The sequence below is a fragment of the Anabrus simplex genome, chromosome 6, assembly GCF_040414725.1.
Source record: "Anabrus simplex isolate iqAnaSimp1 chromosome 6, ASM4041472v1, whole genome shotgun sequence".
NCBI classification, from domain to species: domain Eukaryota; kingdom Metazoa; phylum Arthropoda; class Insecta; order Orthoptera; family Tettigoniidae; genus Anabrus; species Anabrus simplex.
This window is the reverse complement of record NC_090270.1, coordinates 302,707,332-302,732,420: the sequence shown is the minus strand read 5'-3', so window position 1 is coordinate 302,732,420 and position 25,089 is coordinate 302,707,332. Positions and strand designations below refer to the sequence as shown.

General features: G+C 38.7%; 1 protein-coding gene and 1 pseudogene across 3 annotated transcripts in view; one reads left to right on the top strand and one right to left on the bottom strand.

Moving 5' to 3' along the window:
* Nucleotides 1–25,089, top strand: part of LOC136876495 (ATP-binding cassette subfamily C member 4) — a 168,642-nt gene that overhangs the window by 113,467 nt on the left and 30,086 nt on the right. For all 3 annotated transcript variants that reach the window (XM_067150499.2, XM_068228455.1, XM_067150498.2), the window contains exons 18-22: nt 12–138; nt 4,808–4,969; nt 9,109–9,236; nt 16,286–16,531; nt 19,025–19,185. In XM_067150499.2, the coding sequence (XP_067006600.2) occupies nt 12–138; nt 4,808–4,969; nt 9,109–9,236; nt 16,286–16,531; nt 19,025–19,185 (824 nt within the window). The remainder of the gene's footprint in view (nt 1–11; nt 139–4,807; nt 4,970–9,108; nt 9,237–16,285; nt 16,532–19,024; nt 19,186–25,089) is intronic.
* Nucleotides 22,069–22,770, bottom strand: LOC136875396 (piggyBac transposable element-derived protein 4-like; annotated as a pseudogene).

Below are 25,089 nucleotides of genomic sequence, written 5' to 3'. Positions count from 1 at the left end.
TTATTTCACAGAATTCACACACTTCTTCATTTGCCCTGTTGTCAATCTGCAATAGAGCATTTGGCTTGTGGTTAGACTGTATCTGCAACTGTTTCATTGCAGCAGTGGTCTTCATTCCCTTGGTGCTGGGTGGTAGAGGTGAGTAACTAAATGGCTACCATTATCTTTTATCTAGCTGCTTTTGTGGATCAGTGGTAGAAGGTCTAAAGGGCCCCATACACGCGCAGACTTCTAAGATACTTACTTACACTGACTCACAGATATGACTCCGGGAGGTAAGTCAGAAGTTGCCCACACACGCTCAGACTAAATAATTTACTGAGGTAGTTGAATACACGCTCAGCTGTTTTCTGTTTACGATTGTGCACTTTGGATGGCTGAAAAAGTCATACGGATTGAAATCAATTAGGTAGTCAGTATGGAAGATAAGCTTTTACTTGGACATAATGTTGCGCTCTGCACAAAGAAGACACACACACACAAAACTGCCGTTTCATATTCGTAGGTTACAACGTTTACATTTTCTGCCGCAACTCTGAGAGTACTTTTCACACAAAGTCTCCGGCTGAATTCAAACAGCACCAGAATGTCAGAGAGTTGTCTGAAGAACTTTTATCGGCAGAATTAATGGCCATACACACAAAGACGTGCCTGAAGAGACTGGCTTGCTCAGACTTAGTTGGAGGTAAGTATGAGGCTCTTAACTCATAATCCCAAGTTTGTGGGTTCAATCCCGGCTGATGTAGTTGATTTTTGAAGGATGGTCAAAAATCTTTATGATGGTGGTCATTATTGATTTAAGAGAAAATACAACTGGACAACCATTCCCTATTAACACTAATCAGAAGACCGGGCGAGTTGGCCGTGCGGATAGAGGCGCACAGCTGTGAGCTTGCATCCAGCAGGTAGTGGGTTCGAACCCCACTGTCGGCTGGCCTGAAGATGGTTTTCCGTGGTTTCCCTTTTTTCACCAGGCAAATGCTGGGGCTGTATCTTAATTAAGGCCATGGCCACTTCCTTCCCACTCCTAGGCCTTTCCTATCCCATCGTCACCATAAGACCTATCTGTGTCGGTGCAACGTAAAGCCAGTTGTAAAAAAAACTAATCAGAAGAAAAAGGAAGAGGTTCAATACTTTGAAGGATGAAGTTACCAGCAGAAGAAAGGGAACAGCCACAAAAGGCACGAAAATGAAGAGGACTCCCCTAGGCTTCACAAACCTAACACTGTTACGGTCAAAAGAGAACAAGAGTTGGCCATCTGAAGACTATGGTGGTACTATATTAAGGGCTGTGTGTATCTTATCTTCTCTTTCCTCAGATATTTATATGAGCTAACATGTTCTCCACTCCTACAAGGACCTTTGCATTCTGTACGAAGAACACTATGTGTGTGTATTGGTATGATTTTCACGTGGAAGAAAGTTTTATTTATAGAGAAAACACTGAAACAGTGTTTATGTGTGAACTCATAGGACCTATTAACGTTTTTATTTTATTTTTTCATATAGTGTAAGCCATTTTCTTTTGAGTTTTGACTTAGTTAATATATAATTTTAAAGTTTATCAGTCTATTGAAACTAATGCATGCTGAATAAAAAACAAAATATAACTGAAAAGAAAACCATTTATTAATAACAGAATAAAACTGAAAAATATACCATTTAATTAAAATAAAAACCACCAGGGACTGCTCAAGTTAGTCCACACTGGACAGCTGAGGAAAGAGGAAGCACAATAGAAGGAGTGCATCTTTGAGATACGTTCACATATTTCCACATGTATGTATTAATAAGTTGTATACAGAATTTTAACATAAATATTTTTATACTTCTTCATTATATTACTCAGTTCTTGATAGTAATAATAATAATAATAATAATAATAATAATAATAATAATAATAATAATAATAATAATAATAATAATAATAATAATAATAATAATAATAATAATAATATATACCATATATACCGGGGAATCACGGATCTCACCATATATACCATTATTATTATTATTATTATTATTATTATTATTATTATTATTATTATTATTATTTTTTCTGCCAACTATGGACTATGCCTAGACATGATACTAAATAGGCTTTTGAATTTATACCGTGTCAAGAAAATAAGGTGAAATTTTTTACGTTTTGCAGAGAACTATGCTCTGCATCATCAGGAGAAAATCTGACTGTCCACAAGAAAGGCTGGATTCATTCATGTCATGAGTCCATAAAAGGTGATCCATCTTTTCCAGATGGTATCCGTTCTTCTCCACATGGGTGTATAGTTTGTGGTTGTGCCATCTTCTGTATTCACCACTTTTTTGACAGGCTCCAAGATTTTTCTCAGTATCTGTCTTTCTTTGGATTCCAGTTTTGCAGTCAGTCCTTTCTTGTTCATTGTGAGACATTCCGCAGCATATAAGACCTAGTCAGATGATGCCGTTGTATGATATAATCTGATTATATTATTTCAAGCACGAAACATGTCAAATTCTGTTTTTAGTTAAATGTGTTCTTTTTCAGTTATTTTCTAGTTTCATTTAGCTTACATTTGTTTTGACAGAATGAAAATCTTCAAAGTTTTACTGTGTAGTTCATTAAATGTTACCAAGTTCATTTATTTTTCAGGTTTTTATTACAAGGAAATGATTTGCTTTGTCAAGCTCATAGCACTGTTCTTCTAAAATTACACCATTTAATAGTCAAAGGATTCAAAAGGGAAGAGCGTGTACCGGGGAATCACAAACCTTACGTAAATTTTGCACACGCGTTAAATGAGCCAAGAATAACAAAACAGCCAAAACTTTTTTTTTTTTTCAGAAATTAACTTACGCCACATACAGAAAGTGTTAAAGTTTGCATGTTTGAATTGGCGTGCTTGGCTACTCAGGATTGCGGTACCTGCTGGGTTCACTCGTTGAGGGACCATGCCTCTGATCTTTTTCTTATTCCTTCAGAAATTGTGTAGCACGTCGTGAAGAAGATGTAGCGGCATTAGGAGAAATAATTTAATTCCTGAATTTATTGTAGGTCAATAAAGGCTATAGAATAAGATTGTTATGGTGAAAATAAAGGATAATCAGTTCAACAAGGGATGTTACATATGAAAGCAAGTTACTCCTTATAGTTTCTGCAACAGTGATGCTCGTGGTAGAAATGTTGAAAAGACAAAGTGGTTTTACACCCACCACACCTAATGAAGTGAGGATAAGGGCAAGTAGAACATTTTAAGTTGCTGCTGTCAAAACAATATCGCACAGGATGCTCAAAGGCTCCCGGGTTTTTGGTCAAGTTCTGGCTTCAGTACAGGCATGTTATCACATGGGACAAAAATATGGAGACAACAGAGATTGAATTTTCAAAATGGTGTTCCTCTGTACCAAAATGGTATCCAAATTCAGAGTGTCATATAATCTATCTACAAAGCCTTTCCATACTCTAAACCTGTATACATCTAATGGTTGACAGTAAGCTGTGACACGAGGAAGGATCATCATCAGCTGTATGGTATCTTCATTTTGTATAGATTTATGTCCAGAAAATGAATCCAGAATGAGGACAAATTTACCAGAAGGTGTATTTTTGCCTGAATTCACCATTAAACCATTCATTCCCCTGTATGAATCCAATTGTTCCGGATTTAGTGCAAACAACATGAATATTTTCATGTCCTTTTTCACCATCTTATGAAACGCACATTTTCAATCTCTTAAAGTGATGCAAAAAGGTCCTGTAAGTTCGCCACTTGGGGTAACTCTTGGCATTTTCGTGTAACTGTTGGTGGTGGACACCACAGTTTGCACTGTGGCGGTAACTGATTGATTTTTTCCCTTTTAAAATCAATGTTCTTGCCATACACATCTCCAGGCTAAATCCACTCTGATCACTGTTACACAAGTTTTTGAGGAGTAGGACTCCATAACTGATTTAACTTCTTCTACGAATATTTTTGCTGCTGCCATGGTTTCTACTTCTTTCTTTGTGTGCTTTCTTTTGCCATTATAAATGTTATTTTCTGCGACACAATACCATTGTGCTTCTTAAAGTTATGTACGCATGTGTGGCATGCTTCGAGCCCCGTGCATTTTTCTTCATGGACAACTTGCATAGCCCACTGTTGGATGGTCACATCATGAATTATTTCATAATTTTGATGGGCAAAATCAGTTTTTTCTGACAGTATGTGCTATTGCCCTCAATTTGTTATGGTGCATCCCACTGTTGGTTACATACTTTTCCCACAAATATAAATCTTCTTTGCTCTTGGCACAATAGAACGTTTGTTACACCGATGAAAATGAAAGCGGACCCTGCTTACACTTCCTTTTTCAAGGGTATGTCAGCATGGCCTCAAATCACCTGTTGGATGGTGTGAGTTGCAGTAGGTTATGGAGTAGCAGCTTCTCAACGAGTTGACCCAGCGCATGGTGTGGTACTGCATAGCTGAGCACGCCAATTCAAACATATGAACTTTAATGCTTTCCATTGGTTGCACAAATTAATTTCCAAAAGAAGTGTTTTGGCCATTGTATTATTCTTGGTTCATTTAATGTGTGGGAAAAATTTATGTAAGATCAGCAGTTCTCCAGTACGTGCACTTCCCTTGTCAGTGTAAGCTCTTGAGTATCTGAGCCCTTATGCTACAGTTTAGTCTACCGTAGTGTGACTTAATTTAAGATTGTCATTTGTGCATCTACATATTTTGTTTGTTTCTGACACTAACAAAAAATAAAATCTCGCCCTTCTGCTAATACATATTGTTCCTGGTACTTATATTCTTTCTTAATTGTGTTTGTTGCTCAGGAACTGCAGAGATTGCTCTGACCATCACTCAAGTACTACTACTGACAGGCACGCTACAGTCTGGTATCCTGCAAGCCACAGAGACCATCAGCTACATGGCATCAGTAGAAAGAGTCCTAGAATACACAAAACTAGAGCCAGAAAATGCTCTCACATCAGGTGGTAAGATCATCATTCTGTGATCATGTTATCAATTATTTTTTTGGACTTTCAGCCATTATTCCTAATGTATTAGGAGCATGCTGAGTTGTTCGTAATAAGTCTTTTTTCCTTCTGTTAATTTTTCCACATCTCTGGGATTGCAATTTGGCCTTATTTTATGGCTAGATGCCCTTTCTGTCACCAACATTAAGTGGAGATATGTATTCACTAATGCATGTTTTTGAGATGATTGGTAATGTAATGTGTTATTTGTATAAGAAGATTTTTATATTTATTGTATGGCTTTTAGTGTTGGGAGTGTCCGAGGACATGTTCGGCTCGCCAGGTGCAGGTCTTTCTATTCGAGGACTATGGGCAACCTGCACATATGGTTGCGGGATGATGATGATGATAATGAGGTAGGGAGAGGGTGAAACCTGGTGTTGGCATGTAGCCTACTCCTATCGAATAACACCAAGGGTTCTGCTCAAAGCTGTAAGCCCCCACTCGACGGACAAATAACCATCACCAACATCATATGCCCTCAGTCCACATGAAAACTGTGGAGAGGTTTGGAATATAATCCAGGGTTTTGGCACATAATTTAGTGATTAGAAATTGTATACCACCACCTCTGCTACCCTGACGGCCAACGGGACTCAAACCGGCTAACCACATTGTCAGCCTTAATGATCATTGACACCAAGTGGGCTTTTATGAAGAAGAGTGCCTTGTCACCAACATAAACACTCACTGCACGAGTCAGAGGAATTTACCAATGCAGTTAAAATCCTCAATCTGGCTGGGAATTGAACCTGGAATCCTCTGATCTCAAGGTCTAGATGCTGACCATTCAACCAAGGTGCTAGACGTTCATAATAGTAAAACTGTGATTTGACACTTTGCAGTATGGGTCTCATAGCTGTGAGCTTGTTTTCAGAAGATGGTGGGTTCAAAACCTACCGTTGGCAGCCCTGAAGATGGTTTTCCATGGTTTAACCATTTTTACACCAGGTTGTACATTAATTAAAGAAATGGACACTTCCTTTCCAGTCCTAGCCCTGTCCAATCCCATCGTTGTTATAACACCTGTTTGAGCTAGTACGATGTAAAAAAAAATATCCTTTTTTGTCAACAATTAGCACAGAACCAACATTTCTCTTGACTATGGTTTACAGGCTCTCTAAAATACATTTGAGGATAAAATGTCTGATATTTTCACCTTGCTCCTAGCAAAATCCCAGATTGACACCTTAATCGTCGTTGGCGGCTGTAACTCGATTCGAGTATATATAATTTCTTCCTGCATACATTGACCAGTTCAGCTCAGTTTATGCAAGTGTTTATGATGACTAAACAGACCAATCCTGGCATAAAACATACGCCCACACAAATCACACTGAATGGATGGAGGAGGGCGGGGTTGTAATTGACGGAGTTTTCTTGCTTGTCACTTGGCCTCTTGATGTCTGCGGTGTTCTCTTTCAAACAAATTGACAGCGGTGGACGTAGTGTTCTGCCACAGTGAGCCGTCCACAGCACATTCTTCCCATGTCTGTATATTTATACCAGTTGTCTTCATGATGTCTTTCAGCTGGTCCTTAAAATGCTTAAGAGGGGCTCCATGAGGTCTACTGCCAGAGCAAAGTTCACCATGAATAATTTGGCAGGAAAGCCTGGCATCACCCATGCGGTGAACATGACCTAACCATCTCAGTTGATAAGCGATGATTGTTGCCTCAATGCTATTTAGCTGCACTTTGTCAAGAACTGCCGTGTTGGTCACATAGTCCTTCCACTTAATCTCATTTTCTGTTGGTGGAATCGCGCAAGTTTTTTGATATCACGGTGATAGAGTGTCCAAGTTTCTCAGTCATACAGCAGCATGGAAATGACAACAGCTTTGTACACCATGATTTTGGTATGCAGTTTTAGGTTGTTATTCATGAAGACTCTGTGCATTAACTGTCCGAATGCTGCATGAGTAGCCCCAATTCTTTTATCAACATCTTGTTCACAGGTACACCATTTAGACAAGATGCTTCCAAGATATGAAAAGTGATCAACCTGTTCCAATGTTGTGTCTAAGATGGAAATACTGAACTCAGTAAGTGTTAATCTTGGGGCAGGTTGTGCAGATACCTTTGGTTTTTTGTTGTTGTTTATTTTTGCATTAATGGCAAGACCAAAGCGATCACATGCAGTCTTAAAGCAGTTGACTGACTGTTGTAAGCCTAGTTCTGCAGGTGTTAGAGCAGGAAATGCGGTGTCATCGGCATACTGCAGTTCTGTCACCTGGGTAACCAGAGTACATCTTTGTGAGCGAAGTCTTGCCAGATTTAAAAGGCCTCCATCAAAACGAAATTTAATCTCCATGCCTTTGTTTGCAGATGATTCATGCAACATGGCAGCCATGTATACTGCAAAGAGTTTAAGAGCAAGCACACAGCCTTGTTTCAATCCATGAGTGATTGGGAACGAATCTGATACTGAGTTACCTGTCCAGATATGCCATCATGAAGAGCTTGAACCAATTCCACATAACGTTCAGGACATCCAAAATGTCTCAATACTTTCCACGTAGCAGATCTTGGTATTGAATCAAAGGCTTTTTCCAGATCATAGAAAACTAAATACAGAGGCTGCTGCTGTTCTCTGCATTTTTCCTGAATTTGTCTAGCACAGAAGATCATATCTGTTGTGCCTCTGGAGATTCAGAAACCACATTGAGACTCAGGAAAAATCCTCTCTGATATAACTCGGAGCCAGTTTATTAGAATTCCTGCAAGAATTTTACCTGCAATTGCAACATCATATGCCCTTAGTCCAGTCACCTTAATGGAAAATGCAAAATAGGCTAAAAGTTTAAGTATTTATCGTATAAAATAACTCTCTCATTTACATGTTCATCATCATCACCATCATCATCATTTATCCATTCTATCAAGTTGGATATGTTAATAACAATAACAATAACAATAAAGGGTAAAGCACCAGAAGGGGAGGTGCAGCATGTATTTGACCTGACCAGGGTGGGGGCGTGATGTAATGGAGGAAGAGCAGACTGGCAGCTGTTTGGATTTGAGCCAATGAAAGAACAATGCTTTCACGCCTTGCATTGTGCTCTGGATTGGTGACAAAGCAGAGCTTCATTAGGATAAGTTCCCAATTTCAAATTCATAGATGTTTGGACAGAAATAAATATTTCCAAATATTGAATGTGGCTTGAAAGAACCTGATGATATTCTTTTAAGAACAAAACATGTCATTCTTTGTTTAATATATTTTTTCTTTTATAATGTGTTTTCTTACAGGTGGTGTAATATGTATATTGAAATTGTGCATTGGACAGAGTGGAAAGCTTTTAAGTTACATTTCATTACCTGGCACATACTGAAAATTTGGTCCTGACAACCCCTCTGTGGTGTAAAACTCCACTGCTTTTCATCCACCTTATTCTCAACCACCAATCACACCCTTCTTTCTAGCATTTGCCTGGTGTGAAAATGGGGAAACCATGGAATATCATCATCAACACTGCTGGGAGTGGGGTTCAAACCCACCACGTCCTGAATGCATGTTAAAAGCTACAAAACTTCTGTATGATAATGTGTTTTGATCATAGCTCAGAATAACAGAATTTGTACATCTGTAGAATCAAAGTAAAATAGCCTCACATATTTTTGAAAGTATTAGAAAGAATTTTTCATATATTATGTAGATGAGAAATCAGAATAATTTCAAACTGACAGTGAGAACCTGCCATGAATGATGAAGTTGAAATATCTTGGGTCTACTATTGCTGACAATGGCCAGCTTATCAAAGAGCATGTATTAATGCTGCCTAGATGAAGCTGCCTAGATGAAGCGAGGAACAACACACACTACATGAATTGAAAGATATCACCTGAAATAGTGTACCATTGTCTATCCTGTTGCACTATATGGTACCAAATGTTGGCCAGCTATGAAATGGGCAGAACAATGACTAAGCATTGTGAAGATAAAAGATGCCACAATGGTCACTTGATATCAATAGATTGGATTGTGTTTCCAACATAGACATTAGATAAGCCCAACATCCTCATAATATTAATGTATAATTTGAATTGTTATTTTTTGTTACTTTTGGAAGTTTTTATATATTGCTGTTGTTCCAGAGAGCAAACCTCCATATGAATGGCCCATGAATGGTTCTATCAGCTTTGAAGGTGTCTCGCTGTGGTATAACAACAACTCTCCTCCGGTACTCAAAGATGTCAGCTTTGTTATTCAGGCAAAGCAAAAGGTAATGTCACTTACAAGCTCTGTGGATTATCTCACTTCAAATTTCCATCTACTCAGTTCTCAGACACATGCACATACAGTAAAATTTGTTTTGGGGCAAGGAAGGCTTAAAAATAATAAATATATATGAAATGATAAAGTACACACAATGTTATAAAACATACAGAGCATTTATTATGATAAGCTTTCCACTTTTCTCACATCTTTCAGTTTACAAGACAAATGAACTTGCTTTTGCTTTTTGGAAAACTTTGAAAACCCTTTTCCAACATTTACAGAAATGTCCTATTGACTAGGTAGAAATCCTTTAGGGCCATTTTGTCCCAGTTGTGAGTTAATTGGGTAGCGATTTGATAAAATCTTTTGTGTTAAAAATTGTTTAGTGAGCTTCCACCTCCTATCAGCAAACTACAAGGGGTGTTTAACTGAAAAGGTACGAAATGACACTGAGGGTATAATCAACGTCTTTATTCAAAAGTAATCACCATAGGCCTGAGCACAACTACCTCACTGTTTCACGAACAGAAGGATTCCCTCCTCCCAGAATTCCTGTGGCTATAACAGGATCCAGTCCTTCACGGTGTACTTCAGTTCATCTTCCAAGCAGAAGCGCTTCCCTTTGAGATGTTTTTTTAGCAGACCAAACAGATGGAAGTCACAAAGCAACATGTCCAGGCTGTAGGATGGATGCTTAAGCTGCTAACACTTGAACTTGGCCAGTACACTTTGTGTGACCTTGGAGACGTGTGGGCGAGCATTATCATGGGGCACAATCACTTCCTTTGTGAGTAGCCCAGGTCATTTGCTCTTGATGGACTTGCATAGGCTATGGAGTGTCTCACAGTACACTGTTAATGGTTTTTCCGTGCTCAAGGAATTCGATGAGTATTGGACCTCGGACTTTGAAAAAGACGGTGAGGATCACCTTGCATCATGTGAGAGCCCCTGCGTAATGCGCATCACCATGCCGGACACTACTTTTGCTTCCCTGGATATCGCGCTACGTTATTCCAAAGTGGCGTATTCAAATTTCAACCAGTTTGGTTTCTATGATGTTTCATACCTTTTTATTTGAACATCCCTCATACAACATTTTTATGAGAATTCAATAAATGTTTTATTGACTATACACTGTATACTATATGAGTACATATTTTGGAAAGAAAGAAACAATATTGATCAGTCAAGTACTAGAGAAATAGGGATCCTTCTCCTGTGCTCCTGTGTTTATGACCTTATACAACTTTAATTTATGTTTATTCCCTTTTCCTCTACTTATCTAGCTTTCTTCCTTTCCTACTCCTCCCAGACTAAGACTGAAAATGAGTCAGGATGAGTGTGGATGTCTGCCCTCCTGATGTAGCTGGGAAAGAGAAACGAGCTCATGAGGTGCTGCAAAGAGATGTGTGTAAAACAACTGGGACTGATAGAGAGAGCCTATCTGGTTGAAGATGGCAGTGTATGAAGATTGCCCTTCTCCTTTTTTGTTTCTAAGTTTTCCTTGTCTTGTCTTTCTATTGCTCCCTCTTCCCACATTCACCTGTAATTCTGTTTGTCCTATTACATGTTCTTTTCATGTTCCTATCTCTAAATGACTTAATTTGACACTTGTCTATTCCCTTACAATATTTGCATTATCCTTCTCTCCTCTTCGTTTGTCCTGTGTTCCTAACCTTTTACAAAAGGTTGTTTGGGATCTCTGGTGACAATGTTTGAAGGGTAATTAGATTATGAAAAGCCATGTCTCCACAAACGATCATCCTCAGTAGGAAAGCCAGCATTTCTAGCTACAGCCTGACAGTGTAATTTCCAATGAAGCAGACTTTTTCACAGAGCCAACATGTCTATGTTTTTATTGCACTCCTCCTGACAAGCTTTCCAGAGGCCATTGATAGTGAGAGGACGTCTGTCTCCTAAGACCCTTTTTAGGAGTCCAAATACAAAGAAGTCAATGCGTGACCCCATCAGGTGCCTTCACTGGAATGTCAGTAAAAGGAATTGCATGGATTCCAGTTTCCATCTCGATTTTCTCTAAGAACAGACCAAGTCAAATGAGAGGTGTGCCTGGATGCTTTATCTTAATGTACCCATACCTGATTTTTCTCCCACCTACATAGTGCTAAGATATCTGTGTTGTAAATGGGTGTTAAAAACTCTTGCTGATAGTATGTAGAGTTCACCTTCACATTATTGGTGACATGGCAGATGACTGAAGCAGTATTCAGCGATGATCATTAAACCCCTTGGAAAACTTTCCTGGCATTCTTTATACAATGTTTGATCATTTCTTTTGATTCTAGAGCAGTAGAAAATCGAGTGAGGTTTGTTACAGTTACTGAAGTACATGTATGCTTTGTCTAATGTCACCACATTTCTCCATCTATCTCCTGCCAGATAGCCCTCATACTGCTTTCTTTCATTAGTGGGATTTTCCAAAATGTGACAAGGAAACAGCTTTTGAATTCGGTGCTTATGCTGCTTTTCTAATTGCAGGTCCGTGATAGTGCTAACTGTTGAAACAGACATCTCCAACTTACATGCCCAGTCGGCCTTTGCCAATTTATTCAATACAGCACTGAGCCCCTTCACTGATATAAAGAAATCATGCTCCTTGCACATTCCTTTGATTGCAGAATAGCTATATTTAACATCAGAAAGGGCTATTATGTATCCCTCCCAGTAAGGGTCAATCTGCTTGAGCAATGTTGCAGCTAATGTCACGAAACTCTTACACAAATGTTCTCAGTACTGATGTGCGTTTAGACATGCTCGAGTTGATAACAGCGCTGCCAGCGGCCTTCAAACTCGTCACCAGAAATTCCAAAAGACCTTCTGCAAGTTTCTTCCCTTTTCCTGTACTTATCTTACTTTTCCCACACCAAGACTAAAGATGTCTGGATCCATGGCTAAATGGTTAGCATGCTGGCTTTTGGTTCAGGGGTCCCGGATTTGATTCCCGGCAGTGTCGGGAATTTTAACCATAATTGGTTAATTTTGTTGACATGGGGGCTGGGTGTATGTGTCATCTTCATCATCATCATCATTTCATCCTCATCACAACACGCAGGTCGCCTATGGGAGTCAAATTAAAAGACCTGCAACTGGCGAGCCGAACTTGTCCTCGGACACTCCCGACACTGAAAGCCATACACCATTTCATTTCATTTCATTACTAAAGATCTGTCAAGAAAAACGTTGATGTCTGCCCTCCCGCTGAGGCTGGAAAGCAGAAAGAAGCTTGTCAGGAGCTGTGAAGAGATGGACGTAGAAGAACAGGGACTGATGAGAGAGCCTATGTATTTGAAGTACCGTACAGTATATGAAGATGTGGAGATTATCCTTGTCCTTTTGTTTGTCCTTGTCTCCTCTTTTTGTTGCTCCCTCTTCCTATGCTGACCTGTCATTGTGTTCCTTTTCATGTTCCTGTCATTATCAGATCAAAGGGTTAAACCTGGCAGAGACAGACAGATTTTTGAAGGGTGGAAAAAAGTGTATTTGGCACTCCAGGCCATATGGTGTTAATGATGACTTGTTTAGTTTTACCCAGCAAAATGAATTAAAACTCAGCCATGGGTCACCCGACAGAGTTCTGGTGTCTTTGCCATCTGCTAGAGTAAAATAAAATGCAGATTTCCTAAATGGTAGCAAATCAAAACAGTAGCAGATGTCACAAAATTATTTCTCCTTCTTCTTCCTTTGATCTTGGCCAGCTGTTGACCACATGAAGCAACTTCATGATTTTCTTCCTCTCCCTGTCTTCCTGTCTTTCCAGTATTTCTCCATTCTTTCACTATTTTCCCTCCTTCTTTCCTTCACACAGGAAAAATTTCCTTTGCTTCTTCGTTTTCTCCTGGAACCCCCAAACTCCTTAACCCTTTTTCTGAAAATGGCTGTACTTAATATTTCATTTCTTGTGATACCCAGTTCAGTCATATCCTTGCTTAACTTTGAGGAACTTCAGATTTGTGTTTTGGGATTTTTGTGGAAAAAATAAAATATTCTCTTTGTTACTGTAGCTTCTCTGGATTCTTTCAGACCAAATAGGCATAAAAGATACTCCTCCTTTTTCTGGTACTGTGGAAGCTTTCCATTTTTCAAATACTTTATTCATTTTCTTCCATTCATTTTCATTTTTCTTTGAACCAAGAATTTTTCTAAGTACCTTCCTTTTCTTCTTTTCGAATTCATCAATGTCTTCTTCTTCTTCTTCTTCTTCTTCTTATTATTATTATTATTATTATTATTATCATCATTATTATTCGATCATCAATGATCTGCATTTTGGGCTGTTGCCCAGGTGGCAGATTCCCTATCAATTTTTTCCCTAGCTCTTCCTTAAATGTTTTCAAAGAACTTGGAAATTTATCGAACATATCGAACATATCCCTTGATAATTTATTTCAATCCCTCACTCCATGTTCTATAAATTAATATTTGCCCCAGTTTGTCCTCTTTAATTCGAACTTTCTTCATACTATGATCTTTCCTACTTTTAAAAGCTCTGCTCAGGCTTATTCTTCTACAAATGTCATTTCACACCAACTCTTCAGTGACAGCTTGAAACATGCCACATAGTCGAGCATCTTGTCTCCTTACTCCCAAGTCCTCCCAGACCAAAGTTTGCAACATTTTTGTAACACTACTCCTTGTTGGAAATCACCCAGAACAAATCGTGCTTCTTTCCTTTGGATCTCTTCCATTTCTCGTATCAAATAGTTCTAGTGTGGTTCCCATACATTGGAACCATACTCTTTATTGGGGTCTTACCAGATACAGGATGTGCACAAATGATTTGAGCGGTTTTAAAAAATTCCTGTTTGTTTATTATTTGTTGTAACATTACAAAATTATATAGACAGACAGAAAAACTCACAAAGTTTTTTTATGAGCCTACAAGTGCTCGATATGTGCTCCATGAGTGACTCTACACACATTAACTCTACAGTCAAGTTTTTCCCACACCCGATGTAGCATATCGCTGTCAATTTGACAAAAGGCGTTAATGATAGGGGCCCGCAGTTCTGTTAGATCAGCTGGTAATGGTGGCATAAAAACTGCGCCTTTCATACAACCCCATACAAAGAAGTCATAAAGGGTGAGGTCAGGAGAGCGTGGAGGTCATGACATGGGGCATGATCTTCATTCCCGATACAACCGATCCATCTTTCTGGAAGTCTGTTGTTCAGAAAGTCGTGAACATCAACATGGAAATGAGGTGGAGCACCATCCTGTTGATAAATGAAGTTCATGCTATTGGTCACCAACTGGGGCATGAGCCAATTCTCCAGCATATCCAGGTAGATGTGCCCGGTAATGGATTTTTCAGTGAAGAAGAAGGGACCGTAAACTTTAAATTTCAAGATGGCACAGAAAACATTGAGCTTGGGAGAGTCACGGACGTGCTGCACACAGGTACGGGGATTTTCAGTCTCCCAGATTTGTACATTGTGCCTGTTAACTTTACCACACAGAAAAAATTCTGCCTCATAACAAAACAAGGTTGTCACAAAATTCATCACCTTCCATACGCTCCTGAAAACTTGTACAAAACTCAGAACAGTTCACTTTGTCAGCCGGCGACAATGATTGGAGCAGATGCAAACGGTAAGGGTGCATCTGGAATCTTTTCCTTACGACTTTCCAAATGGTCGAACGAGGCATGTTCATCTCCCTGCTCACTCGATGAGTTGACTTTCGCGGGCTACGTTCAAAACTGCGTCGCACATGCTCAACCGATTCTTCAGGCACACTAGGCCGGCCTATTGATTTTCCCTTGCATAGACATCCCGAAGTTTTGAACTGTTTATACAATCGGCGAATAGAGTTGGCACTGGGTGGATCTTTCCGATACTTTGTTCTAAAGTTTCATCAGATGGTTGTCACAGACTGGCTGGAATGAAATTCCAGAACAGCATACACTTTTTCACTGTTAGTCGCCATCTTTGCAACAGTTGGAGTAGAGGACGCATCATGTCTGCCGGATGTTGCATCTGTTGCGTTCTCTCGGGCGTTGGGGGAAACACAATGTATGGAGGGCTATTCAAACAAAACAAAACAAAACAAAACAAAACAAAACAAAACAAAACAAAACAAAACAAAACAAAACAAAACAAAACAAAACAAAACAAAACAAAACAAAACAAAACAAAACAAAAACAAAACAAAACAAAACAAAACAAAACAAAACTAAACTAAACTAAACTAAACTTTGAGGGATACTTGCCTTACGACATCAAACACCATCACCATATCTCTAATAATATGGCTAGAAATAATTGACAAAACCGCTCAAATCATTTGTGCGCACCCTGTACTTGTAAGCCCTCTTCTTTATATCCTTACTACCTACAACCGCTGTCCGGCTCCATGAATAAATGGTTAGCATGCTGACCTTTGGCCACAGGGGTCCCGGTTCAATTCCCGGTAGGGTCGGGAATTTTAACCATAATTGGTTCATTCCTCTGGCACGGGGACTAGGTGTATGTGTCATCTTCATCATCATTTCATCCTCATCCCGACGTGCAGGTCGCCTACGGGTGTCAAATCAAAAGACGTGCACCTGGTGAGCCGAAGTCCTCGGACACATCCCGGCACTAAAAGCCATACGCCATTTCATTTCACCTACAACTGCTAAATACTCTCATGACCATGTGAAGAGATATGTAACCTTTCTTAACAACCTCGTTAATATGATTACCCCCAATGAAGATCACCTAGGTACTTACAGTGGTTTCGATGAGGTGCTATCATACCATCAATACATTATTATTATTATTATTATTATTATTATTATTATTATTATTATTATTATTATTATTATTATTATTATTATTACACAGTAAATATTTAAGCTCTTGTGCATGTAAAAATCCCTCTCCATCCATAAGTTTTTCTCAAATGACATATGCTTGAATATCATGTATTTAATGGATGTATATTGTGGGTTTTATTTTACTGAGTTATCAGCATCCATTTATTTATATTTTGATTTCCAGATACAGTAATTTGGTGATTTATTTTTCTATCAATTTACTTTTCTGTATATTGTAGATTGGTATCATTGGACATACTGGAGTAGGCAAGTCATCTCTAATAGCAGCATTGTTCAGACTGGCTCACGTCAAGGGTTCTATAACTATCGATAATGTAAACACAAGCTGTATCAGCCTCCATGATCTCCGTAGAAACATCTCTATCATCCCTCAACAACCAGTCTTGTTCTCTGCATCTCTGAGATACAATCTTGACCCATTTAACAACTTCAGTGATGAAGAACTATGGGCTGCTATAGAAGAAGTGAGTATAATAACATAAAGTGAGCAGTTTGTAACTGAAATCACTTATGAAAAACACTTTCACTTAAGTCTAAGCATGAAGACTTGTTATAGTAGTTCATAGATACAACTGAAGAAACAGTCAGTCAATTCAATGATTTTTAAATTATAAATTAAACCATTTAACTCACAGAGAATGTGAAAAGTTTACCATTACAAGTTATAAATCTCATTGCTGGGTCTGTATTGAATAACATTTACATTTAAATGATATCACAGAAATTAAAAATCCTCTTTAAGATCAGATTCCATGCTTATTAAAGATACTGAAAGTAAAAGAGAACATGTTCCAAAATATCAACAAAATCTCCACGTGTAAAAGTTCCGCCCACAGACAGACCACTCTCTCCAACAACAGCCGATGCCCCTTCTGCCCACCTCTCCTCAACTCATACTCCTCCACGCAACACACACAGATACAACACGAGGCAACAGCATTAGCCACTGCCAGTTGGACAGGAAGCATCGCAGGAGTAAGCCAGCTGCAAGAGAAGTGAGGGGGTGAGTTAAGATCCCATTTAGTACCCCCATTTCATACTTTATTTCATATGCCTCAAATTTTGCAACTAAGGCACCTTTTCTCATTACAGACTCTCTATAGACCACTCTCAACCCTTTAAAAAGCAATAAGGTCCAACCACAACAGAGAGAACAATCTTGAGAAGTCCCTTCTTCTGACCTGTACAAAAGCAGGCAGCCCCATTTTACTTAATTTTAATCATTACAAGGCAATGAGGAAAAAAAGTCAGACAACTAACCACATCAACAACATGAAACTACAGTTGAATTTTTATCCCATAATGAATATTATAAAAAAGTGAAAATCAAGTTAATGAAGTTTTTACAGGTTGCACAACACGTTGGACATTATAAATCGAGCAATTCATGTCATCCCAATGTACTTATAAGTAACATCTTTTAGTAAAAAAAAACATCGGATGGAACTAGTATATAAGTTGAATTTTTAAAGTGTGACAATCATGTAAAGATGTTTTTACAAGATGTACAAAGCACAACTCTTTAGACAGAGCAACTCATACTAGTCTACCTATTTTAAGCATTGCTATTGTAAATAATACCTAGCATCCTAGTAAATAATTTTGTTCTCAGATATTAGGAAAGTGGCTAAAGATGTCCTAGAAAGAGGCAAAACATGTTCCGCTTAAGACATAGTAATGATGTAACATTATTTATGTAAATCATTAAAAGCATGTAATGTATTGAAAAAGTAGACCCTCAAGAAACATTTTTTTCAGAAAGGTAAAAGTTTACCAGTCAGAAAAACAGAATGTATACTAATAAGTGGAAGCAATGTATTAAGGTAACTAGACCTAAATTAATGAGAGACTTCCAGGCACCCTAAAAAGTTCAAACTTGGTACCATAGAATTGTCATAATCACCATGATAATATTGTGTCATCATTAGCATATGCATATTTTAACATTCAAGGCATCCTACAAGGATGGAATATTTTAATATGAATATTACAGCAAACTTTATCATTGTATATTATATTTTTCTAACAGGTGTATGTTAAACTGTATGTTTTTCAGTGCTGATGGCTAAAAGAGTTGAAACATGTTCACCTAAAAATGCTGACTAAATAAACTAATAGATTATTCTGTTATATATGGTACTGAATAGGTGAAAATTATACACTTTGTTGTAAATATTATAGTCAATATGGAACTAAAAAATTATTTTCATTACTTGCAAACTCCTGACAGTAAACTCATTGGCAATTTGATCAGTGACAATAGAATTGTTTATCTCACAGTTAACAGGAAGCATAGCTAGATTATAGATACGATCTCGACTCATTATTGAATGTACAAAATATTTTAGATGGCACAGAGTAGAGAAGAAATGTTTTGATCTAAACAAATTTGATATAGATGTTAATTTCCATAGGTAACCTGAAATTTTTGTCCCGAATGAGTAAATTTATAATACCAATATAAATGGCCTGTTATTGGACATTATAAATTTTCCAGCTAACTCATTCCTGGTTTCCAGCATTTTGCCCCCGTGTGCTAGGATTGCCTATGGGAATTAACATCTATATCATCTGATGGCCAAGCAGGCATCAATTTTTGGTAATGAGACAAAGTCTCTCATAGTGCATTGGCACTGCCAGTGGCTCCAAGTAGCCTACACAGTGGCCTCCATGGTATGCACTAGCCATGCATCTTGGTGGGTGTGCTAGGTACCAGCTGATGAGCCCAACATATCACACGGGGGCAAAACACTGGCAACCAGGAGTGAGTTAGCTGGAAAATTTTTAATGTCCAATAACGGACCATTTATATTGGTACTAAGCAAATTTATTCACATTACATGGATAGTTTTCCCTGGCAATGAATTTCTTTAGATGAGTATAATTTACATTCTTGTATTTATCTTCAGTGATTTCAAGGCAACAATTACAGCAATGTGTGACTTAATCCTGTTCAGGTGGAACTGAAAGATGCTATCTCAGCACTGGATCAACCACTGAGTGAAGGAGGAGGTAATCTAAGTGTTGGACAACGACAATTGGTGTGCCTAGCTCGAGCTATACTGAAGAGCAGTAAGATCTTAGTCCTTGATGAAGCCACAGCTAACCTTGATCCTGAGTAAGTACATTAATATAATTTTCACTAAAGTCTGTACACAGAATCTGTGAACTGACAGTGAGAAAACAAGCCTTCTGTGCAGGCAGCATCATGGCTGTCTGGACCAATGAGTAGTCAACGCAAAAGGGAGAGGAATCACAACACATTGATGCTACACATCCGGCTGTTGGTCTTGACGCAGAGAACATGTCAAAACATTTCATACTGGAAATGAAAAGCTCCATACTAATGTATTTTTAATAACAGTAACCTAAGAGTGGTTCGTGATGTGGGTTACTGTACTCACGTCCTAGTTCATGAACCATGAACAACAGCTCACTGGCCTAGTAAGTGGCCCTGAGAGTCGGGATACCAGTTGCTATGGAATGGGAGTGGGCATCTCGGACATATTCTGAGTGATGACCCTCCTTGTGCTCAGGCGGCTAGGACAATACAATCCACCATGGTCCCTAACCCATCAGAGGAGAGATCCTCACTTGGACTATGTGTAAGTAGGGTAGCATCCTACTTCACAGGATTTTCACTGAGCACGCTCAGAAGGTTTTAAGCAAGCCTCTAATCTATGGGAGTAACGGAGCTCTACTACCATTTGATAGTTGAGGGACTCCTTGGAAACAACTTGGCAAACAAAATGGAATTCGACGAGAAGCTATCAATATTAATGGGGCTTATGGAAGAAAGAAAGTAGAACTGGCTGAGTCAGCAAAGAGATGCATCTGGATGTGCTAGGAGTAAATGATATTTGAGTAAGGGGAGATAACGAGGAAGAGATAGGAGGTTACAAAGTGTATTTGATGGGTGTTAAAAAAGGGAAGGGCACAGTGCGGGGTAGGGCTGTTCATCAGCAATACTACTGCATGCAACATAGTTTCTTTAAGGCATGTAAAAGAGGAAATGATGTGGGTAGATCTGGCAGTTGGAGGAATTACGACAAGAATTGTCTCAGTGTATTCATCATGAGGGTGTAGATGAGGATGAAGTGGACAAGTTTTATGAAGCATTGAGTGACATCGTAGAGAGGGTCAACAGCAAGGATAGGGTACTGCTAATGGGCGATTTCACTGCAAGAGTTGGAAATAGAACTGAAGGATACGAAAGGGTGATTGGTAAATGTGGTGAAGGTATGCAAACTGATAGTAATGGGAAACATTTGCTGGACTTCTGTCCTAGTATGTGCTTAGCAGTAATGAATACATTTTTCAAGCATACAGGTATTCACCGCTATACATGAGAGGGAGGGGCACCAGATCCATAATAGACTATATCTTAACTGACTTTGAATTCAGGAAATTTGTTATAAATATACAGGTTTCCCAGGGATTATTTGATGATATGGACCACTATCTGATCTGTAGTAAACTAAGTATCTCTAGGCCTAGGACAGAGAAAGTGAAATCTATCTGCAGATGAATAGGGATAGAAGATCTCCAGGACAAGGAAACTAGACAGAAGTACATGGTTAAGATTACTGAAGAGTTCCAAACAATGGACAGTAAGCAGTTTTATGATATAGAAAGAGAATGGGTGGCATAGAGGGATGCTGTGGTAGAAACAGCAAAGGAATGCCTAGGAACAAACGTATGTAAAGATGAAAAAAATAAACTTCTTGGTGGAACGATGAAGTGAGAGCAGCTTGTAAACATAAAAGGAAGGCGTATCAGAAATGGCTCCAAACAAGGGCTGATGCAGACAGGGGCATGTACGTAGGTGTAAGAAACAGGATATAACAAATCGTTGTTGAATCCAAAAAGAAGTCGTGGGGAGATTTGGGTAATAACCTGGAAAGGTTAGGTCAAGCAGCAGGGAAACCTAACTGGTTAGTAATAAAGAATCTTAGGGAGGGAAAAGGGAAATAAATAGAGTTTTGGATAATTCAGCTGAACTCATAATAGATCCCAGGGAACCACTGGACAGGTGGGAGAAATATTTTGAAAATCTTCTCAACATAAACGGAACTCTTCTTGGTGACATCAGTGCCTCTTTTGCCTCACTCGCCTAACTGAAACCAATTTTCTCCACCAAATCAGTTGTTAAATTTTCTATTGAATTCACATCATTTTCTACACAAGTGTTTCATCAGATCTCTTGGGAAGAACCATTCCACCCATAGCCACTGGTTCATCCTTAGTTTGTCATGTTTGGAACTGACCACCTGACTCTTGGCCAAACAGTCACAGATAGTATCATTTACTGTCACATATGGTAACAGGATTACTCCGGATTAGACTTCTTGGTGAAAAAGTAACATACAAAAAGCCTAAGGTTGAAAAATCTTCAGCGAACATATAAAGAAAAAGATGTAAGCCTTGATGGTGTTTGAGGGTAGGACCATGAACGCAAGTGCCCACGCACACTCCCACAGTATAATGGTTCATTTAAGAATTCTGTTTTTTGTTTTTTGTTTTTTGTGGGTATTTTAAAAGGAGATCAATTTCCAGCATCAACTATGCCCATTGCTATCTTGGGCTATCTCCTTTTTAATCTATTTCAAAAATTACATTGATTATAATAAATAAATGCTATTTTAAGGAACATGATTGCCCAAGTTCAAGAATTTAAGTGTCATGTTCCTGGGTAGGGTTGTCCAGCATCTTCAATATGCTGTTCTCCATCTGTTCATATTACCTTTAGTTGTCCTTGTTTGGATATTTTGTTTATCTTTCCTTTGCATGTTTATCATCCCATCAGCACAGTGGATTTAAATGCCTAGTTGTCTCTGTGCTGCAGGAGGAGTTCTGGGTGCGTTATTTAAACTTCCTCAGATTCGTGCAAGGCTTTATTCAGAACAACACAACTTTGGTACTATTTTATGGACTTCAATAACATTTTCACGTACATGGTTAGAAAACTCCATTCATTTTGAAAATATGATGCTATCTTACCTTAATCATTGAGTCTGGTGTGGAATGTCTTGAAGCATCCCTCAACACAGAGACCCGCTTTGCAGTCCTGGCACCAAAACACTGTCTCTCTCCAAATTTTCTGTTTGTAGCACATGACACATCATTTGGTTGGCCTACTCTTTCCCTCAGTTGGCGGGATTCTCCCAGGGAAATGTCTTTCAGTGAGACAGGGCACATTTTTGTCTGAAGAATGACGTCCAGGCACTTTTCTTTCAAATGAACCTGAATGTTCCACAAGCAATGCCTGGATGACATCCACTATAAATTTCAAATGATCTATTCTCATTTTGGGTGAATTTCTCTGGCAAATGATCATTGTATTCAGAATTGCAACATTTAATAACCTCCTGAATAACTTGATGTACCACTTCGTCATCTTTTTCCTCTCTAAAACATAGCCATGAAGTACTTGATCTTGCAGTTTGACTCCACCCATGTGATCATTATAGTTGGCAACAGAAACAGGCTTCTCTTTTTCCTGACCACGCTTTGTTTTCTTTGTCATGGTTTCTGCCCCATGGAATGTAGAAATCATTGTGACATCTTTCTTATCACGTGACTTTAGAACAGAAACCTGGTTGGAATGCCCAGCTATAATTGGCCGCTTCTTTAGTTTTGTGTTGATCACATCTTTCGGGATGAAGTGGTAATAAACCGCTAGATCATGTTCTTTGCTCAGCATATAAATTTGTTTCACGAACTATTATTTCCACTAACTTGTCTGTAAAGAACACCTTAAAAATCTTCACACCATCACATTTCCCAGCTGCTTCATTCTGAGGTACTGGGTTCCCTATAAACTGTTCTATTTGACCTACGTAATTAGACATGTTTTCCCATCGAAGTGTATTAGCCGTGACATACACATTGCCATTCTGCACACTGTCACTCATATCTGATTCTGAACTGAGGACTTTGCGTACAGCGATGTCATCCACATCACTCAAATCACCATATGAATGTAACAAACTTTCATCAGAACCACTCAACGTTTCTAAAACATCCTGTATTTCCACACTCGATAACCCGCACTTGCTTGTAGAAGCCATCTCCACTCACAACTGATGGAATGCAAGACAGCACATGATAACGAAAAAGGACAGGAAAAATCAGTCTCAAGAGAGTCCTGAATAGATAAAATTTATGATTCTGTTGACAGTCAGGTTCTTCCCTGAGAGAAAATGAAGGTATAATGCAAGAAAGACGTGGTTTGTCGGACTGGTCTGAAAGAAAGAGAGGAGTGCAGCAGGGCAGCTCATTGTCACCACTTCTATTTGTTATTGTGATGGATGTAGTAATGAAATCTATTAAAAGGAAAGAACATGGAGATATCAAAGCCTTCACATTTGCAGATGATGTTGCAATCTGGAGTGACTCCGAAGAGGAATTGGGAGAGAGAATGCAAAGCTGGAATGAGGAGTTTAAGAAATATGGTTTAGACATCAGTAAGACCAAGACGGCGGTGATGAAAGTGTATGGAGAAGGAGCAGAACCAATAGTCATGTTAAATGAAGCCCAACTGGATAGCGTTCCAGTTTTCAAATACTTGGGTAGCGTTCTATCAAATGACAACCTAGCAAAACATGAGGTGAACAATCGAATCAATAAGGCAACACAATTCTACCACCAGGTAAGACACCTGCTGTGGGATGAGCAAATACCTATGAAAACAAAAATGACATTGTACAAGTCCTATTATACACCAATTCTTATATACAGTCTCGAAACCACAACACTGACGAATAGAGATAACTCCAAACTCCAGGCACCTGAAATGAAATTCCTACACACTATGATCCAAAAAACCAGGAAAGACAAAATTAGGAATGAGAAAATTAGAGAGGAAGTAGGAATAGACGATTCTCTCCTTAACAAGATTCAGATATCAAGACTGAAATGGTTTGGTCACATGAAGAGGATGCCAGTTAACAGAACTGCAAGGAAGAAATTTGACAGAAAAGTAGAAGGAAAACGACCCATGGGAAGGCCACGAAGGAAATTGATAGATTTAGTTAAGAATGATGTACTGCTAAGAGGTCATGATTGGGACAAGTTGGTGGAGGGGGAATGGTACAAGGACAGGATGGGATGGAGGAGGATCATATACCACACCCAGGAAACTGGAGATGGTTTAGGATGATGATGATGATGATGATGATGATGATGATGATGATGATGAATGCAAGAAGTATGCATAGTAGTAGCCAGATAGCAGATAAAAACAGTGCTTGCCCCTGGTGGCAGAGATAAATATACATTCCTTGAAATGTCTCTCGAATTTCAGTGACAAAACACTATCAAAATAGGGATCAAGATATATCGTTCGAAAGCTCAAACCTTCCGTTTCTAGGAGAAATAACTTAAAACACAAACAGCTTCGATCGTAACCTGCTAGATCACAGTAGAGTACACGTGTGTACCGTGCAAACAGTGCTCGTCCCTCCACTGTGCGCGATGTTCACTGTATGACGAGCAGTACTCGGCACTCCATGCTGACAGGTTATTTTATTGTTTTTTATGTGCAATTTTTATCAAAATATACCACGTAGTAACATTATATACATACATGTATATTTATTTGTTGCACATTATAAACCTTCTTCTTCTTCTTCTTCTTCTTCTTCTACCATATCCTCATTGGATGTCGGCTGTCATCGGGGTGATCTGGTTCTTGTTCTCAGTAACTTGGAAAAGAGTGGCGGTACTGAGCCCATACCATTCTCGTAGATTCCGCAGCCAAGATATTCTCCTTCTTCCCCTACTTCTCCTTCCATCAATTTTACCTTGTAACAAAAGCTGAAGGAGTCTATATGTATCATTTCGAATGATATACCCAAGAGAAAAGGCGAATGTTATAAAATTATCTTCATAAAATTGATTGATCCAAAAAATTGTGATATAACCAATGTAAAAAGACTGGTGTGCTGGCAGAAGCTGCTTTTGAATAGAGTATATCTGAGTATTTGACAGGTATGTTTTGATTATCATGTGAAAATGTTGT